This window comes from Archocentrus centrarchus, chromosome 6, assembly GCF_007364275.1.
Source record: "Archocentrus centrarchus isolate MPI-CPG fArcCen1 chromosome 6, fArcCen1, whole genome shotgun sequence".
NCBI lineage: Eukaryota > Metazoa > Chordata > Actinopteri > Cichliformes > Cichlidae > Archocentrus > Archocentrus centrarchus.
The window spans coordinates 27999720-28019886 of NC_044351.1; the positions used below are offsets into that span (position 1 = coordinate 27999720).

At 39.0% G+C, this 20167-nt stretch overlaps 1 protein-coding gene across 1 annotated transcript in view; it reads left to right on the plus strand.

The window, feature by feature from the left end:
* The window catches only part of LOC115782200 (neural-cadherin-like), a 100740-nt gene that overhangs the window by 17628 nt on the left and 62945 nt on the right, over nucleotides 1–20167 (plus strand). Inside the window, exon 2 of the mRNA XM_030732267.1 lies at nucleotides 18005–18202. Coding sequence (XP_030588127.1) covers nucleotides 18005–18202 — 198 coding nt within the window. The remainder of the gene's footprint in view (nucleotides 1–18004; nucleotides 18203–20167) is intronic.

Below are 20167 nucleotides of genomic sequence, written 5' to 3' on the forward strand. Positions count from 1 at the left end.
TCCTGTTTTTCTCATGTTTCTTGGTGGTACTCCTTGCTGTCTGTTCTGACTATCGGTGGTATTGCTGATGTGTTGCAAACTGTTTTATTTCAAGGATAAGGGGTTATGATCAATATATTTATATACATTTTAAAAAAAGCTATGTAGAAAGTTTAAAGTGACCTTCCACTCATTTTAATTTTTTTTTATTTTTTGGTTTTCCAAATATAGCACAACTGTTGTTTTTTTTTTCAAGTTGCATGAATCAGCATTTTTTGTTTGTTTGTTTGTTTTTTCAACCACAGCAGGCAGCAACAAAGCTATAAACAGTATGTCAGCAAACCTTTGGGGAATTGGCTGGAAATTATACCTATATAAAACACAAAATTAAGATCATTCAGCTTATATCTTTGCAATTGATGCTATTTGTCTAGATTTACTGTAACTGATATTATTTGAGCTGATCTTTGATAAGGCACAATCCTTAAAAACCTCATTGCACTTGGAATCCAGTTATATAGCTATCTATGGCCATAAGGTGCCATTGCTAGGATCAAAATTCACAGTTTTGTCGCTAGAGGCAAGAAGTAAGCTAAGCTACCAGAGAGCAACAGTTTTTCTGAATTTCTAAAATATAAAAATCCCAAATGCACAGTGCCCAGTTCATTGAATCACTCACTCTTCTGGCAAAACTTTAGCAAAATTTTCCATTTAGTCCTTCTGCAAAACTATAACCACATTTTAAGACATGCTGAAACATGTTCATGGAATGAAAATCCAGATAAAAAAGAAAGAGGAAAAAGTATAATGTCCCACTCCCTCCTGTAAAAAGAAATGTTGATGTTTTATATATATACCTAATCAAGGCGTGTAGGCTTCATTCGCTGATTTACTCACAAAACCATGACCTTTTACATTTTTCATGCATTGCATTCTTGCATGTAATGCATTATCATTGTCATTGATAAATAAGAAAATAGCCATCTTCCTGATGAAATAATAGTATATAGGAATGGTACATAACATATAGGAACATGGGAAGCTGAATAAAGAGAGATAAAAATGCAACCTATTATCAGCAGATAGCCATCATAACCTTGAATTTTTATTGGATTGAAAGAAGGTTACATTTTGGAGCTACATACCCCTTGTTTTCAGTTTTTTGATGTAGTATATAATGAATGCTCAGTAGTGTCATTATTTCTGCAGGCTGTGTGTGTGTTCTGAAAATGTATGGTTTTGAATGCAGATAAAACTGTTTTGATGTGAGTGGGAGTCAGAGGTTTTGTGAATGTAGTCTGAAAAATGACTTTTGTGTTTACAGTTTTGAGAAAAGGCTGGAATCCCTTGAGAAATGTGTCTTAGCAGTTGTGAAAAAAAATCTAAGTTTTGGAGTTCATTTGGATGAAGGAAGTTTTGCAAGGATTCTTTGTGAGATAGGGCAGAACTGGACAGCATGTCATAAGTTCAATCTGAAATAAGAAAACTTAAATGGCATCAACTTGATGTTTTAAAGAAAGCAACACAAACTAATCTAATCATTAATCACAAACAAGGGATCCAGACTCTTAATTCATGAGTGATGTGAAGGGAATTTTCAACCTTGTTTATTTCCCAATGAGGGAAGCAATACAACTCAGCCTCAGCAGATTATCTGTGCCCACCAGACTTTTGAATGGTTAATGTACAGCTGTTTCAGCACATCAGATGTTTAGAGATTCGACAGATTTCTTTGTCAATATAAAGAAGACTGGGATTGGGAAGTGGATGGGATTTAAAGTCTATAACTGGTTTTACTGCATGTGTATTTTTGTATTTGTGGAGAATTGCAAAACAGCCACATCATGAGGGTGGAAGGACTTGACTTAGATGGCCTGAACACTGTGTTTTTCATTTTTCTGATGTAGCGTGTAATGAATGCTCAGTGGTGTTGCTGTTTGGGTGGTTATGTGTGTGAACTGAAAACTGAATTTCAGCACAGATAACACTGTCAGAGGGTATTTAAGAGGAATATAATTTTTTTCTTTTGTTGTTGTTTCTTGGGTCAGTGCTGATGCTTTTCAACTTAATAATCATCATCATTATAATATTAAATGTGATTTTTTTTTTGGGCACCTTTCACTCAATGTTGCCTTACAACACAAAATTAACAACAACATCAACATTAATAACACAATAGCTAGAAAGAGCTAAAATCCAGGAATAATGTATGAAGCATGAGAGTGCGAACAGGTGGGTTTTGAGCTGAGATTTTAACTGTGCAATGGAGTCTAGCTTATGATGGCTCTGGCATCCGTGGTGCCAAGTCTGAAACAAGGGGTAGGCAGGACAGCAGCTGAGGCACAGGAAGGGGTGTGAGGATGAAGGCGGTCTGATAGATAAGAGGGGGCAAATTGTGAAGAGCTTTGAAAGCGACAAGCAGAATATTGTATTGGATTTGCTGAAGAACAGGGAGCCAGTAAAGCTGGATGATAGGTGTAATATAATAATAGGTAGACTTAGATGGTGGTGTGAGTGATGTTCCTTGCTGCAAAATTCTCTTCAATTTGGGACAGATTAAGAAGTTTTTTTGCAGAGACCAGAGAGAATGGAATTACAGAAATCCAAGTGAGAGGTGACCAGGGCATGAACCAGAACTTGTGTGCTGTGTTGAGTAAGAAAAGGGTTGAGTCTTGTGTGTAGATGTAGATGGAAGTAGGCTGGTTAAAATAAATAAAGCCGGACTTGGGCTGAAACAGCAGAGGTTCTGAATATCGTTTCCTCTGAGACACTCTTAGTAGCTAAAGTTAAAAGAAAAAAAAAAAAAGTTTGGAAATCAGAGTTGATGTTAAAAAAAGAATAACAAACTACAAGAAAAAAAGAAGAAAACAGGTGGAGGACAAGGTGCATGTGGTCTGTCTGCCCGAGATGAAACAAAATACACAGATTCTTCAGCATCGTGGGACACTACCCAGAGATACCAAGACTGTTAGTGATGACAGAAGTCATTTTTAATGAAAGATAAGATAATTTAAGATGAAATGAGATGAGAAAATTGATTTAGTATTTTGTATTGTTTACATGTGATTTCATTTTTTATTTGTATTTATTTTGTTGTAAATAAGTTGCAGTTCTGAGCATTTGTGGCTTATAGTGTTTTGGAAACTGTAAATAAATATTATTATTGTTATTATTAATACTACTACAATGATTGGCCAGGACATATACCTCAAAAACAAAGAGGATAAGATAGATAGAGACCAAAAAAAGTACAAAGCTGCTAAATGCAGAAGAGACCTTAACATGGCAGAGATACAGATAACAGAAAGCAAGCCAACCACCAGCTATGCTAGAGGAACAAAAATTGATTGCAGATAAATATTATTATGAACACAACCATCAACCGTGACTGAAAGCAATGAGGCTACCATACTATGGGATATGTCAATACAAACTGAAAAAGAAATCAAGACCAGTAGAGCCAACTTAGTAGTGAAATTCAAGAGGGAGAAAACCTGTCTGCTTATCAACATGTCTGTCCGTACTGAAAGAAAGAAACACCTCTGTGAAAGTTATATAAAATCTCTCCCAATATAAAGACCTCGAAATAGAGATGGAGAAAATGTGGGACATGAAAACTACAACAGTAGCGGTGATGATCGGTGCTCTTGGTGCTGCTCCTGACGCATTCATCGGAGTGGGATAGAAAGCACTTAGAAAGTGTTTGTATGAATGGGTGAATGAGACATACTGTATAAAGTGCTTTGCATGCTCATGTAGTGCAGAAAAGCACTATATAAGAACCAGTCCATTTACCATTTGTGTGTATGCACTGTTTGTGAATGAGGTCCACTGACCTTTCTGAGCTCCCTGAGCTGTACTGACAGGACAAAGGTTCGTCCTTCTATCTGTATTCATCCACAATTTCTCAGCCCTGTAAAAGTCAGCACATTATTCATTCAATATAAAAGAAAAATTTCTGTACTGATCAAAAACACACACACACACACACACCATATGGTATTGCAGCAGGGTTAAATAACTGTTGGCACATATGGGTGGATTCCTGTTATGAGATGGGCAATGTCAAGGACTGTTCATTAAAATGTAAAAATATTTTACTGTAAATGGTTTCGTTAAATCTAAGTAAAACTGAGGGACTTCAAGCCAGTCGTGTATAAAAGGTCATTACCTGTGTGAATAATAACTTCTCTTGGCCATGGCAAAAGTGGGGGAAAAAAGAAAACTGTCAGGAGAGTTAAGTGTCTATGAAGTTTGTGTGTCACAGTTAATGATGATCACTTGTGTAAAAGTAAAGCAAAGAATCCTCCTACTGCAAAGCTTTGTTTGGTAGCCGGCTTCTTTTCACAAACAAATTTAAAACTTATTTCCACTGAGACTTCCAGGAACTTCAAACTGATTATCTGGACACAAAGTCAATGATCAATAAAGTGTCCTTTGTACATAAAGGACTTAAGGAAGGAAGAAAAGAAACTCATCTAAGTCATTATGAACATAATCTATAAGGTCCAAATTTTTTGGCAGCTTCACAACACTTTGACGTCATGTATAAGACCACTTTTTAGATTACGTCAACAAAAAAACAAACAAAAATCAGCCATAAAACAAATGTAATGCATCTTCTCTTAAAGGAGTTCTTTGTGTGTTGGACTTTTCTATGTGACGAATATAACAGCATGACTAAAAAGATCCATGACAGAATGACTAACACTGCTTTTAAGAACATGCCAAACATTTTGCTAGGATGGAAATCGGAACTGGCTCAATTTAAAGCTATTGACTTGAAAGTAATCTCCCCTTTACTTGTGCTTAAATAAACTATGAGGAGATTGCATAGCAAAATGATTAAAGATGGTATGAAATTTTCATCTCCAAGGTTTAGAAAATAAGATTTCTTCTGCCTCAAAGTACAAAATACCCTCTGACTGTATGAAAGGTTAGTAGAGTTCCTGATCAGCCTTGATGACTTATGTATTGCTTAGGAATTTTTTGGATGTCAAAACTTTCTTTTAGCCTGTACTCAATAACCTACTGGCTTTCCCAACTGATTGAACCCGTTATTCTGAACTGAGCAGTAGTCCTGGACGTACCCCACTAAAAACATGTATGTATTTGGGATACTATAATGTGGGCAAAATGATAAAGCATAAATATTGAATTTATAATTAATTAGACTTTAAGGAAATAGTTATTTGACTATTAACAAACACTGAAACGGTTTACAAATTATTAGTAATTGTTATATATTGTATCATAGCTGATAACATATTGTAAAGATTTCATTTTGTTTCATAATATATTATGTATTTGTCAATGATTACCCTTGTCAGAGTTTCCAAGTTTTGTCAAAGCTAACTGTGTTTAAGGGGTAAGCACAAGGTGGGTTTTTTTGGTGCTGGTTCTCAGTGTTAGTCTCACTTCTAACTCATTCTTTTTTTAATCCAAATCACAATATTTTCTTAAACCTTACCAACCTTACCCTACTGCTATCCACATGTGGTCACTGCACTGGAAACAGAGCTTTGGAAAACCCCCTTTCAGGGCGAAGACTTTCAGAAACTCCATTTCTATTATTACGAGTGGACAAAGAAAAGTAAGATTTAATCTTGAAAGGTCAAAGGTGCGCGCATTGATGTCCTTTTTTGATATCAGAATATATGCTGAGTTATTGTTTCTGATTTTTTATATATAATTACGTCTTAGAACATGCCCATGCGACCGCATTGTGCTGTTGGCTGTGAAATTAAAATGATACAATGCTTGCATAAGGTGTTGTAAATGCATGATGGCTAAAACCCAACCATTTTAGCCCATTGCTAGGTGGTTGCTAGGCAACATGATGACATCATAATATCTCCTTCAGGGGCCGAGGATGCGCCTGTGTGCCAAATTTTGTTGCTCAGCTCACATCACACACAGACAGAGATTTTATGTATAGTTACATTTTGATGCTAAGGAGCCTCACTGTCTGTCTAAACGACTCACGTCTTCAGGCGCCATCTTTGGTCGCCCAATACCCCCCCCATACTTCTGATTGGCCAACATCTCATCATTGCCACCTTTTGCTTTGGCACACTCTTGACATTGTTTTTTTTTTTTACATTTTGTTGTAGACAGAGATATATTTTTTTACCAGTTACTGAGATAAAGCCAGTAAAGGTTCCACAGATAGAAGGAAGGAAGAAGTTTTTCAATAAAGACATGACATTTTGATTACCTCAGCTGGGCAAATTTATAGTCTCGAATTATCGCTTGCAGGGATTGATGAGTCATTTTGAATGTGACTAATGTACCCATCATGAATGTATTTTTTGCTTCTCCTCACATCTGTCAGTTCATGTTCAAATGATATCTGGTCAGCATGTTACTACTTATAAGCGTCGCATGGTTCATTTTGAGTGTTGGAAGGCAAAAAACTACAAACCTGCACTTGTGTTCATGGATGTTTTTTTTTTTTATTTTAAATACAAATGCTGAAGAATTTATTATTAATTCTCTTTCGGGCAGCATTACCGTTTTAATACAAAATAACAGTTTCGCACCAGACAATACAAGTGAAAGCAAGGAAATCACCAAAAGGATCCATCTGTAGCCTTCAAATTCTTAAGTTATGTCCACTTAAAGTTGTGCATACACCATTATACTGACTTCAAGTTATACCAGCCTTCCTTGAAGATGGTTGACCCTCTGAGGGCATTCTGGCTTTCATCAGTTTCTCATTAACTAGTACAACATAAAAAAAAAAGAACACTTTGAAGAACAAATTAACTTTGAAGAATAACATAAGATGCTTGAAGAATAATAACTGATGCTCAATAAGCTTTAAAAATGCAGAATTTGTGTAAATAATAAAGATTAGAATTATTTACAAAAACAGAACAAAATAAAAAAAATCTAGCAAGAGTTATTAAGAAAAACAATGTCCCAAACAGGCATCACTCATGATCCTATTTTTAGTGTCTAATGTTCTAACATACTCTGCTAACAGATGGAGCATACACATCAGGCTTATGAAATTTGCATATTTTGGAACAGCAAAGGCCACATACCATCAGAGTAGTTGGTGCTGTAACCCCCAAAATACTTGCTCATGGCTACTCAGCAGTAAGTGCAATTCTTAATTTTACATTAATGTATGCAACTCCTCCCATTAGGACGTCTTGGAAGCTTCTTTTTGGCAACAGGGTGCCTGTAGTTCCATATTTATGACACTGTATATGAATCATTAAATGCCTTGAAATTATTCATTATGTAGACCATATTTTGTGGCTACCGGTGCAATATGACTTTGCAGAAATATATTTGCAATAATCAACGTCATCTCTCATTTAAGATGTAGCTGATCAAAATGATTAAAAAAAATTTTATTTTCTGACAACTTGTTTTAGCTGCAATTTTGTTTTCAGCTAAAATTGACACTGAAATCCTTATAACACATTATGTTCCGGTCTTGCAGCCTTGCAAACACACCCCTCCCAAATGTACAGGTTTAACTGATAACATTAATGGTTGCTGTGTCCCATTTGGGTGTGCTACTTCGGATCACAACCTGGTTCATCTCCAGCCTGTGTACAAACCCTTGGTACACAGAGAACCAGTTGTGACACACACAGTGAAGAAATGGTCTGAGGAGACTGAAGAAGCTCTGAGAGACTGCTTTAGCTCCACTGTGTGGGAAGAGCTTTGTGCCCCTCATGGGGAGGACATCGACAGCATCACGGACTGCATCACTGATTACATCAATTTCTGCGTGGAAAACACTGTGCCCACCAGGAGGGTACGGTGTTTTTCAAACAACAAACCCTGGATCAACTCTGAAATAAAGGCTCTCCTGAAGGAGAAGAAGAGAGCCTTTAGATCAGGAAATAAGGAGGAGCTGAGAGCCGTGCAGAAGGATCTGAGAAGGAAAATCAGGGATGGAAAAAACATCTACAGGAAGAAGATGGAGGACCAGCTACAGCAGAGCAACATCAGTGGGGTTTGGAGGAGTTTGAACTCAATTCAGGCCACAAACCAAGCCCTAGGGTTGTGGGAGACTTAGAGTGGGTTAACAACCTGAACCAGTTCTTTAACAGGTTTGACCAGCCACCCACCCCTCCCCCAGCCCAGTCCCCCCCTGCTGTCAGCCCCACCATCTTTAATGACTGCCAACCTTTCTTCTTCTTGGGACCTCACACCTCTCAGCTCTCAGCCATCACCCACCCCCCTTCACTTCTGAGGACTCCATCTCACAACCCCCATCCCCCACCTCCATCTTGTCCCTCTCAACTCATCATGTGAGGAAGGAGCTACGTAAGATCAAGGTGCGAAAGGCTGCTGGTCCAGACGGCATCAGCTCCAGGCTCCTGAGGTGCTGCGCAGATCAGCTGTGTGGCATCATGGGATACATGTTCAACCTGAGCTTGAAGCTGGGGAAAGTACCACAACTGTGGAAGACCTCCTGTGTGGTACCGGTACCAAAGACCAAACATCCAAAGGATCTTAGCAGCTACAGGCCGGTAGCCCTGACATCGCATCTAATGAAGACCCTCGAGAGGCTGGTCCTCAACCATCTACGCCTCATGGTGTCGTCTTCGTTGGACCCGCTGCAGTTCGCCTACCGGCCTGGCATCGGGGTGGATGACGCCATCATCTACCTCCTGCACCGAGCTCTGACCCACCTGGAGAAGCCTGGAAGCACTGTGAGGATCATGTTCTTTGATTTCTCCAGTGCTTTTAACACCATCCAGCCAGGACTTCTGAGAGACAAGCTGGAACTGTCAGGAGTGGACCACCACATCTCCGAGTGGATACTGGACTACCTCACTGACCGCCCACAGTACGTGAGGACACAGGGCTGTGTCTCTGACAGGCTGGTCTGCAGTACGGGGGCCCCACAGGGAACTGTGCTGGCACCGTTCCTCTTCACCCTCTACACTGCAGACTTCTCCATCAACTCCCCACGCTGCCATCTGCAGAAGTTCTCTGACGACTCTGCCATAGTTGGCCTCATCACAGGTGAGGATGACTCAGAGTACAGACAGTGGACTCAGGACTTTGTGGACTGGTGCCAGCGGAACCACCTCCTGATCAACGCCGCTAAAACCAAGGAGCTGGTGGTGGATTTCCGCAGGCGCAGACCCACCACACGGACACCGGTGAACATCCAGGGAGTGGACATTGAGATAGTGGACTCTTATAAGTACCTGGGTGTTCACCTAAACAATAAACTGGACTGGACTCATAACACTGATGCGCTCTACAGGAAGGGTCAGAGCAGACTCTACCTGCTGAGAAGGCTGAGGTCTTTTGGAGTGCAGGGGACACTCCTGAAGACCTTCTATGACTCTGTGGTGGCATCAGCCATCTTCTATGCAGCAGTATGTTGGAGCAGCAGCTTGTCTACAACTGAGAGGAAGAGGATAGACAAGCTCATCAGGAAAGCCAGCTCTGTCCTAGGATGTCCTCTCGACTCAGTGCAGGTGGTGGGAGACAGAAGGACTCTGACCAAAATAACATCACTGATGGACAAGGTCTCCCATCCCATGCATGAAACTGTTGCTGAGCTGGAGAGCTCCTTCAGTGACAGACTGCTGCATCCTAAATGCACAAAGGAGCGTTACCGCAGATCCTTCCTCCCAGCAGCTGTAAGACTTTATAACCATCACTGCTCCCAACAAAAACCACAATAGCCTACACAATGTAGGATAATATATAATAATAATAATAATAATATACTGTAAATAGTCCGTCACATCATGCACATTGTATATAGTGTTATTATTATTAGTAGTATTAAGGTTAATATTGTTTGTTGATTTTATATATATTCTTTTCTTAATAGTGTGAATTATTATATCTTTATTTATATTTATAATAACTGCGGCTGCTGTTACACCCAAATTTCCCCTCTGTGGGACAATAAAGGCTGTTTCTTCTTCTTCTTCTTCTTCCAAGGTCCTGGTACTGTACAAAAGTTTAGGCAAAACTGTTTCTCCCATTTTAGAGTTTACAGATCTTGTACTATGAATACAGAAATTAAAAAAAAAAAAAATCCTCAAAATATACTGCATGGCTAAACATTTAATTTTCACACAATCCATGGAGAAACTGGACTTAAAGAGAGATTTAAACCCACATTCTTTCAAATGGCCACCCCCATTTATTTGCAAAAAGAAATCTTATTGTTTAGAAGTCTATGGTACAATGAACATCTTCTCACTCAATTAAGCGCCTCAATAAACAATTTCCTAATGAGTTTACTTTGTCACTTGCTGTTTTCAAATCTTATTTAACACAGCGTGATGTATACATTGGAAATTAGGGTCCCATTTAGAATGAAAGAGTTAATAAAGCAAGGTATCATTTCTGAGTTATAAGAACATACAGAGTCCTTGGGTACTTTTTTAGATTCGCATGTGGCTCTTTGTCTTATTTCACAGTAACAATAAAACCGGGATAATGTCACAGTGCCTGTTTCCATTATTTATGTACAGTCTGTGGCATTTTGTTTAATCTAATGATAAACCAACTGGTAAAATAGCTGTATATACAAATGCTTTAAAGACACCTTTCAAATCTACAGCCAGGCTATGCTGGGTCTGTGCTTATAAAAAATAAGGTATATCTTGTAAAGACTTTCTTTCTGCCATTTTGGATTTAGTCAGCAATTAACTGCAGAGTCTGGCATGTCAAGAGAGGAAGGGAGAAGGATGGTTTTGGCTAGTTAAAATTTACTATGAATGTTATGATTGTATAGCACTCACCTTATACTATATATTGTCTTGTTAACACTGGCTGCTTTTGGCTGTGTGTGTGGGCACTGCCTGCAATGCAAGGTCTTGCTGGGGGGTTTAAGCCTTAAGCTGCAGCATTGTGGAGGATCCCAAAGATAGAAGTGTATGATGCATATAGCTCTCATCATGTGAATGCTGGGAAGCTACTTGTCTGGCCTTGCCTGTGGCTCTAGAGAGCAGCACACACATCACTAGAGAAATGATGAGGTGGTGAGGGTAATATGACGCTATAACTCTTTCTCCTGGTCAAAAACAGCAGCTATAGCATGCAATGAAGTCGGTCAGAGGTCAGCCTGTGTGTGGGTGTGTGTGTGTGTGTGTGTGTGTGTTGTGTGTGGTGTGTGTGTGTGTGTGTGTGTGTGTGTGTGTGTGTGTGTGTGTGTGTTTTAAAGACTGTATTCACTGAAATTGGTTGAGGTTATTCTTCATGATTCAATAGACTGCAGAGTTGTGGTATTAATTATTTAATGTGCATTACTGTTTGAAAATAATTAGATGAAAAATAACTTGTGGATATGAAAGCTGGTTGCAGACATGAAAAAAAATTTTAAGCAATTTTGAACAATTAAACATATGAAATGTTCTTATTCCTGAGCTACAGTTGTTTTAAGTGAAATTGAAAAATATTTAGCTTAATTATTTATTTTTCCTTTCCCACAGGGCTGTGCATGACCCGTATATCTCTATTCAACACTTGCGCCTCACTAAATCCTCCTCTTTTGTGCGGGTGAATGCAAGTGAATAGGGCACATTTTTCTCAGCTCAAAGCAACAAACAAAAGGGTTTGAATAAGTTTTATAATTCTTTTGGCTGAAATACAAGAAACATGAGCCCAAGCACCAGAAGGAGACTGTAGCTTTCAGGGGCCATCCATCCATCCATCCATTTTCAAAAAAAATTATCCTCCTCAAGATAAGGCTGGGCAATTAATTGAATAATAATAAATGACACGGTATATTTGCTAAATTATTTCTGTCACACAATTAGTCTTACACTTACACTTACTGTAACACAAACAACCAGTCACTGTCAGAGTGTGCTGCTGTTTTTTGTTTTTTTTTACTGTTCAGATGCCCACACAAACCCCACAATAGACAACAAACTCAGAAAAGCAGGCAAACTAAGATAACACAACCAAATGCTGCAAGGATGCAGGGCTAACAGTAAGTAACTGAGATTATGTCTGAATTCTGTGCTCAAACAAACAAACGTTTGAAAAATACTTTCATTATTGTCCAACACTAGTCGACTTCATAACATGGCACCAAGTGTGTCCCATCCCTATTCATTTCTTTTGGAAATATTTCAGTGTTTGCTTGAAAATTTGTAGTTTCTGCTGTATTTGGAGCTTGTTCAGTATATGTGATTCGCACTCTGACTCAATTTGTGTGCGTGTGTGTGTGTGTGTGTGTAAAACTGGTTACCTTAGTTTGCTTGTTTTCTGTTTATTTTCCTTAACACACCCACTCCTCTCCCCCTCTTCCCTCAAATTCAGCCCAGTCTCAGGGAAACAGAAGCAGTCATGGATGCAGACAAGGAAAAGTTGCTGCAAAAGAGAGAGAGAGAGAGAGAGAGAGAGAGAGAGAGAGAGAGAGAGAGGGAGGGGCTGTTGCAATCATGTGGACACCCTTTGGCTTCAGTAAACACAACACAGAGAGGAAAAAAGCTATGTAAATAATGTAATCAAAAAGTTACTGCATCAAAATCACACATGCACACATAACACACACACACACACACACACATACACACACACACACACACACACCACACACACACACACACACACACACACACACACACACACACACACACACACAACCAATTACTTCCAACATCTTCAATGCGATCATGTCACAGAACATTCCGGATGCATGTCCAACTTCTTATGAACATCACTCCATTAAATAGGTATTCACCCCATCATGTTTAATTTGGTAGGTGCCTTGATGAGAAAATGCAAAGACATGCAATACTTAAGATATTAATATTTGATTTCAAGGTAAATGTGACAGTTAATCGTGATACTGACTTTAGGCAGTGTTCACAGCCTGATCCTATAGGATTTTTAAGACTGAAACCGATATTTGGTGATATAAAAATCCAACATATTGGCTGATATTTATTTTAGACACATTAAAACATAACAAATTTCCCTAACATTTGTTATGTGAAGGTATTTATGAGTCCTTACTAAGGTAATATGACCAAGTAGTTAATTATTAATTGCCCATAGGTGTGAGTGGTTGTCTGAAAAATCATTAGTATTAATATTAATTATTAATATTTATCTTTTTTTTTTTTTATTTCCAAACATCATAAATACTGATATTGTTGAATTAAGCCCAGTTAGTCACTAGTAAAGCTGGATGGCTCCTCAGTTCATGTAGAGGTTAATGAGACCCCAGTGGTGTTAATCCCAACATGCAATTAACATAGCCTAGAATCAAGACAATTACATTTTTTAAATTGAAAAAAAAAAACACACACACACACTAAATATTTTCTCAGGACTTGATATGTTTCTTTGTACTATTTTTTAAATTAAGTTTAGACTATAAATAATTTGAAAATTATCTATTTATATTTTATACAGTTCCTCTTTTTTTTTAAAGTTGAGAGTTAAGGAGCCTGTCTCATGTAAAATAGTGCTACAAACTCCAAAAGAACACTGTAGTGTGATTTATTTTAGCTTTATTTTATTTTGTATAAAGAACTGACTTTCTTTATACTAATTTTTTTTTAATTTATGGCCATTTTGAATATGTTTCAAAAAGTTGTGACATAGGCAACAAAAAAACTGGAAAAGTGGTATAAAAATGAGCAATGCTGGAAATGCTTTCAGATGCACAGCAGAGGAGACACAGGGTGAAGAGAAGATGGTGTAACTTGAATTTATGGAGTCTTGTTAACCTTCTGTGAGTGCCATAAAAGCTTTCCAGCAGCTTAATCCATCTAAAACCATGGATGGACAGATGCCGACCCCAAATGTATGAAACTCTGATGGCAAGCCCTAGCAGCTCTCCTGCTGTGTTAAAGCTGAGCCCCCAGCAAGTCTACGAGGACAGGATTTGACCCACACTTCATTTCAAAGGCAGTGGAGGAATATTATTAAGTGTGTGATTTTTGTCTGTAGAGACAAAACAAAATCAAATCAAACAGAGCGTGACTGTCTTGTAAAAAAACAAAACAAAAAAAACCTGGAATGGGCTTTAGTCAAATCCTAATACCCATCGCAAAAAATAAAAATACACAATCCTATAGCAAGCAATCAACTTTTTTAATTTTAATGCTGTTTTTTATTTGTAGGTATATTTTGGGTGTGTATTACCTAAAAGATGTGCTACAGTATTTGCACATATAATTGATAAAAAAAAACAAAAAAAAAAAACATACTGACACCTCCATTGATCACAGTTTTTGATGATTTCTGCAGTGATGCAGATTTGGAGTGAAAAATGAGCAGAACTTGAAGTCGTCTACCATTTGTAATTGTTCTGGGATGAAAGTGCCTGCATGAGTATTTACATGCTTAGTGTGTCAGCCATTCTGAGCCACCGCAGAGTCCATGGTGTGCAGCGCTGGAATCCCTGAGTTAATAGATTTTTGTCCCCAGTGCTTTTAGCGTGTTGATCTCCTGCTGATGGCTTCACACTCTGCTTTAAGCACAGAGATGGGGGGGGGGGCTTTGAATAGCGCCTCCTTAAACACTGCAAACATTTGGCTAATGTACCTCATTACTCCCCCTTTGAGCTGATTTTCATTTTCCATTCACTTGCTGCTAAAAAAGCACCCCTGAACTTCCATGTCTCATACGGGCCATTGATATTTATGCTTGCAGATGCAATTTGCTTAATTCCACACAGAAATTTTGGTATCTTAATTTCCCCCCTCGATAGAAGTAGAGGGAACCAGGATACATTGGAAAAAAACATGTGTTATTAATTATACTGTGTGTTCTGTCTTAATTTTCTACTCTCGTGGTCTGCTACTGTATGTTTTCTTTCCAAACATAGATTCTCCCACCATCTATTGTTGTGCTACGCTGTTTGCTGTGCTTCCCCTGTGCTCTTGTCTCTGCAATGTTATTTTACGTTGTGTGCTAAGCATCACACAATACTCCTTCCACCAGGCTGCCTGCTGCTACCCCCTCTCTGTCTCTTTCCCTCTCTCTATATAGATATTTGTGTTTCTGTAGCTGTGCCTCTCTCCTTTACTCTGTTTCCTCTCATCCCCTTCCCACACACACTCAGTGTCCTTGTACTGTGGGCAGCGTATATGTGCACAGAAGCACTTGAGACAACTTTTTTTTTTTCATACAGGCAAGCCACTTAGCGGCTTTATATAGCAAGTACCCAAGGAGAGGATTAACAGCAGGAAACATCAACAGAATGGCTTGCAGTGATAGAACACACATGCACAACACTACACACACATACGCACACACACGCACTTGGAGATACACCATTGTACTTACTGAGCCTTTGCCAACCACACATTGCACCTCTGCCATCCAACTTTTTATGATACGTTATTATGTTAGTCATCCAGCATATGCTCTTATCCATATGGGATTCTATTGTAAAATATAGACCAGGCTTTCATCACGCTGAGCACAGAAACCATTTTTGACGTTAAAAGATCCAGTGGAGCCTGTGAGCCCCTGCCTGTTATTTGATCACATCTTTTGTCTTGGTCAGGTGAGGCAGCTCGTGTCAGTTTAGTGCTCACAGGGCATCATTCACAGCATCTCCCTATTCAGATCAGAGAGAAATCGCACACATTTGCGGCCTCGGAACGTGCAGCGTGCACTCTCCTTTGCCCATACACATGTACGGACTCTCACCTTGCACACACAAACACATCCACTCATACACACTTACTACTGCATTCTTCATTATCATTCCAGAGCTGATAGGCTCTAATTATCTGCCTTGGCTCTGATTAGTCTCTCTGTAACAAGCTAATTAGATGGAGCCTTGTAAAATCATCACCACCATTACCACAGAGACATGCCTGGGAAAGACACCAACAAGCAGGAGGCGAGGAATGTGTCTTGCAACACTCCCTGCAAAGATTTGATAGTCAACTAAATGTTAAGTGCCGGAGCTCTGATTTCTTTTTGATTAAGTGCCTTTTAAACCCCTCTACTTTGCAATAGAATCTTTATCCTTTCTCATTATTCATCACGAAAGGATTGTTCCATCTTACAGAGCAGGATGATCTGGCTTAAAGCGCATAAATTGCCGCTGTCAACATTTTAGGAGATAGCATCTGAGCATTGATTAGTTTCTCTGCCCCCACGATACAGTGGCTATTTATCCAAAACGAACTATCGTCAGATCCCAGTCAGAACTTTCCTCTCCACAGAGCAACTTTAAAGCCTGAGCAGAAAGCGAGATTAATTCGCTCCTCTAGCTTCTTCCTCTCTCCGTTATTATCCCTCTAACAATCCTTTTAGGAGCTGTCACACACTTTACAGCTATTGTGTTTCAGTTGTGAACACTCCACAGCTAGTATGGAGTGTAACACGTATTTTTCATCAAAACACATCTTAACTGTAAAAGAGGTTTTAAAGAAAATGAAATAGGAAGTGTGATCTCAGCATCCACTTTCTGTTTTCCAACTCATTTGAGCCAACACAAGGTGCTGTCAAACGTTTTGTTTCAGCAATTCATACAGTTTGAAGACTTTATACCATTTGCCGTGTGCATGTACTCATTAGAGGTATATAGTTTTATATTATCAGCTATAATAGACTTTGGAAAGGTATTATGTTGCAGAATATTATGGAAACCAGCTAAGTAGAACTGCTTTATACAGACAGCGCATCTGTTGAGCGAGCCCTCAGGTAGTGAAAGGATGCATCGCACACTCCTGCTGCTTTTGTCTTGGATTAAAAAGTACATATATAGCCTGTGGATGCAAACATGAAACCTTTTACATAATGGGATTTGAAATCCATAGTTACTTTTAGCCCTTAGGTAACTCACCTCTGTGCCTAAGTGTCCACGGTGTGTGTTTTTAAGAGAAAGACAGGAAGATAGAAAGCGACATGCAAGTGTGCAAGCATGTGTGTGTGTGTTTGAGCCTGTCTGTAGGGTTGCTGCACTGGCATTCATATCTGTATGTGCACGTATTTGTGCATGTGAATGTGTTTGTCCTGGCAGGGGGCTCTTCTTTTCTGGGGTGAGGCAGATGGCCTCTGTGTATTGCAGTCTACTGAACTGTTTGGCACCTCTTCTGACATATTCCTTCATGCCACGTTGACACAAGATCACAGCCAATATTTGTGAAAATAGTGTCTTAGCTTACAATTCTGTGACTTGTTCCACATCGCAGGAATAGATTCTGCATAAAATGTGTCCTAGATTGGGGTCTGTGACAGTGTCAGGAGGTTTTTTTTTTTTTTGGTGAACATTGTTTTCCAGATTGTGTCATTCTGTTTAATGTGGATAACGATCCCTTACTATCAGTTCCAGGAAAGTCACGCTATGTTTCTGTCATAGAGACACAGTTTTACACCGCTTCTCCTTGGGTGCTGTTGTGCTCCCTTGCTGTCTGCCCCGGCTTAGGTTGAGCGAGTTGGTAATTGGATTCCTGGAATCTTCTTATTCACTTCAGTGAGGCAGTGTGCAGGCGACAAAGTGCCTGCAGTCGTGAGGCATCATCCCCACGCCCCTGTGGGAAGATCAAGGTAGCTTTACCCAGACATCGTAGATGAGTCTGTGGCTGAGGCTGTCTCCCATGGGAATCTAGGTGTCTGGATGCCTGGATGGAAACCCTGATGGAGAATGGATGGATGATGTCATATCCACCATCCTCAATCCTGGGCCCTAGCATACCTCCTGATATCCACTTACAACAATTTCCTGAGCTTCTGACAGCTATGGCGAAGCAAAAGGAAGTAGAAAGATAGCTGTTAAATTGCTAAGTTAAAGATAGTGTGGTAATTGACTTTGGCCAGACCTTTGAGTTGAATTGAGACTGTAGCAGTATCAGTTTCACAGTACAGGCACAGAAAAAAAAAAAAAAAAAACTATTAACATTTAGTTTAATCATGCAGCCCTGGTCTTTGCGATCTACTGGAGAAGATTTATATCTCACATACCTGTACCCTTAGTTGACTCTGTGCTTGTTGGTGCTTCACATTCCCCTGGCAGCTTGTCTCCCTGCTGCACATTCAGTTACATGACAGCTGTCACTTTTTGTAACCAGAGCTCCATCACTATCTCTGCACTATCCCCCAGGCCCAGACTGGTACCTGAACAAGGTGAAGCTGAAGATCACTGATGTCAATGACAACGTCCCTGAGTGGAATATGAAGCCGTACCCTTACCTGGCTGTCGTATCCCCTGAGGCCCCTGCGGGAACGTTTGTCTACCAGCTCCAGGCTCATGACGGGGATGAGGGTAAAAGTGGAGAGGTGGAATACTTTTTGTCAGATGGTAAGCTTTCTGCTGTTCGCGCACACACACACACACACACACACACACACACACACACACACACACACACACACACACACACACACACACACAGCGCACACGCATAGAAGGGAAGTTGTATTAAATAGTTTGTGTTGTTGTTAAAATAAGCTGGCAGGCTATAGAACTTGAAAATAAATGCAAGTAGTCAGACACCAGTTCTCAGACAATAGAGCCAGAGGCATTCACACATTCATTCATGCATTCATGGACTCTTAGGTGTCCGTTAGTTCTCTCTGTCACCCTATTTCTCTTTGCTTCTGGGTCTCTGTCCCTCTTTCTTTTTCACATACATATATATATATATATATATATATATATATATATATAAACACACACACACATATATAGATATAGATATATATATTATTTTTATATATATATATATATATATATATATATATAATATATATATATATATATATATTATATATATATATATATAATATATAACACACACACACACCACACACACACGACACAATCACAGCAATCACTCACACAGCCAGAGGCCTTCACACATTTGTTTATGCACTTATCATGCACTCTTGTCTGTCTGTCTGTTTCTCCGTGTTGCATACACACAGAAAATTGTGCACACGCTAAAATAGACGCAGTTGGCTTTTGGAAGTCTGCCATAGTAGACCCCCTGGTGGTTGAGGAGATAGAGGTTTGTTCACATGTCAGAGATTGGGGGATGTGCTAATCTTGCCAGTGGGGCTTTACAAAACACTACCGATTTCCCTCTGATTCGCATTAGTACATCGCACAGCTCCATGTTTTGACTTAAACCACAAATACTACAAAGTACCCCTTGTTTCCTTGTCTTTATGACGCTGCTGAAAACCCATATAAGCGGTGACATTTGTCACATAAACTTATCTGAAATACATTTAAAAAAAAACACACACACAGTTACCGTTTAAAGTAATATAGACCCAATGTTCAGATTTCATGCGAATTTATTTAACCCTCTTATCCTGTGATTAACTTTTAAAACCTCAAGACGAGATGAGATGACAGTAGCTGGCCTTTGATGATCAAGGTCAGTCTGTCTGACCTGATGTCTTTAGTATTCAACAGCAGCAGGAAAAAATAAGGTACCCTCCAGAGTTTTCTTGTAAAGAAACATAAGTTATATTTACATGCAGTGCTCCTCATACAAATGCATGGTGCGTATAACAGTAGTGTTGGATGGATTTCTTCCCACATTTTTTTAAAACATTTAGAGTCTTACATTGATTATATCCATGTTTGCTTGCTAGCAGTTTTCCTTCACTGCCTTTGGCACATTGATAGCTTTGTTGATGCATTGCTCTTACCAGCTGTCAGTCTGTGGAAGAGTGGGAAACCAATGGCAGGATGATCCTAACAAAACTGGGACTCACTAATTAAAACATTTCTCCACAGCGCTGCTAATCTAATTTTCTACAAACGCCACAGTCAGAAAAACATAACTTAAGGAAAAGTAGAAATAGCATAATGTAAAAATAAATAGGAAAAAATAAATAAAAGTAGCCATTCTTCAGTATAATAAATAATGTTTAATGTAATGTTTAGAAGGTGAAAGTCAAGAATGGCAATGAAAGTGTATATAAAGAATAAGTCTGTATTTTTCATAATTCCAACAAATCCTATCAGAAATAGTCTGTGTAACTGCTGCCTGATTTATTCCTCTAATCCCAAGCCCCTCATATATTTCTAAAATGATTTTAAAAAGCATCAATAAGTCATTAAGACATACTGTGGAAGGGGGAGACATGTTCCTTTGTTACAATAAACAGTGGCACTGTGCTTCATTTTGAGTCATTCCCATATACATTGTTCTGTTGCTGTAATGTGTATTAATCTGAAAATACCCCCAAACAATACATGCTGTTTGAGTTTTTATTTTCAAAACAGTTTTAAGAAATTATTGCCTTTTTA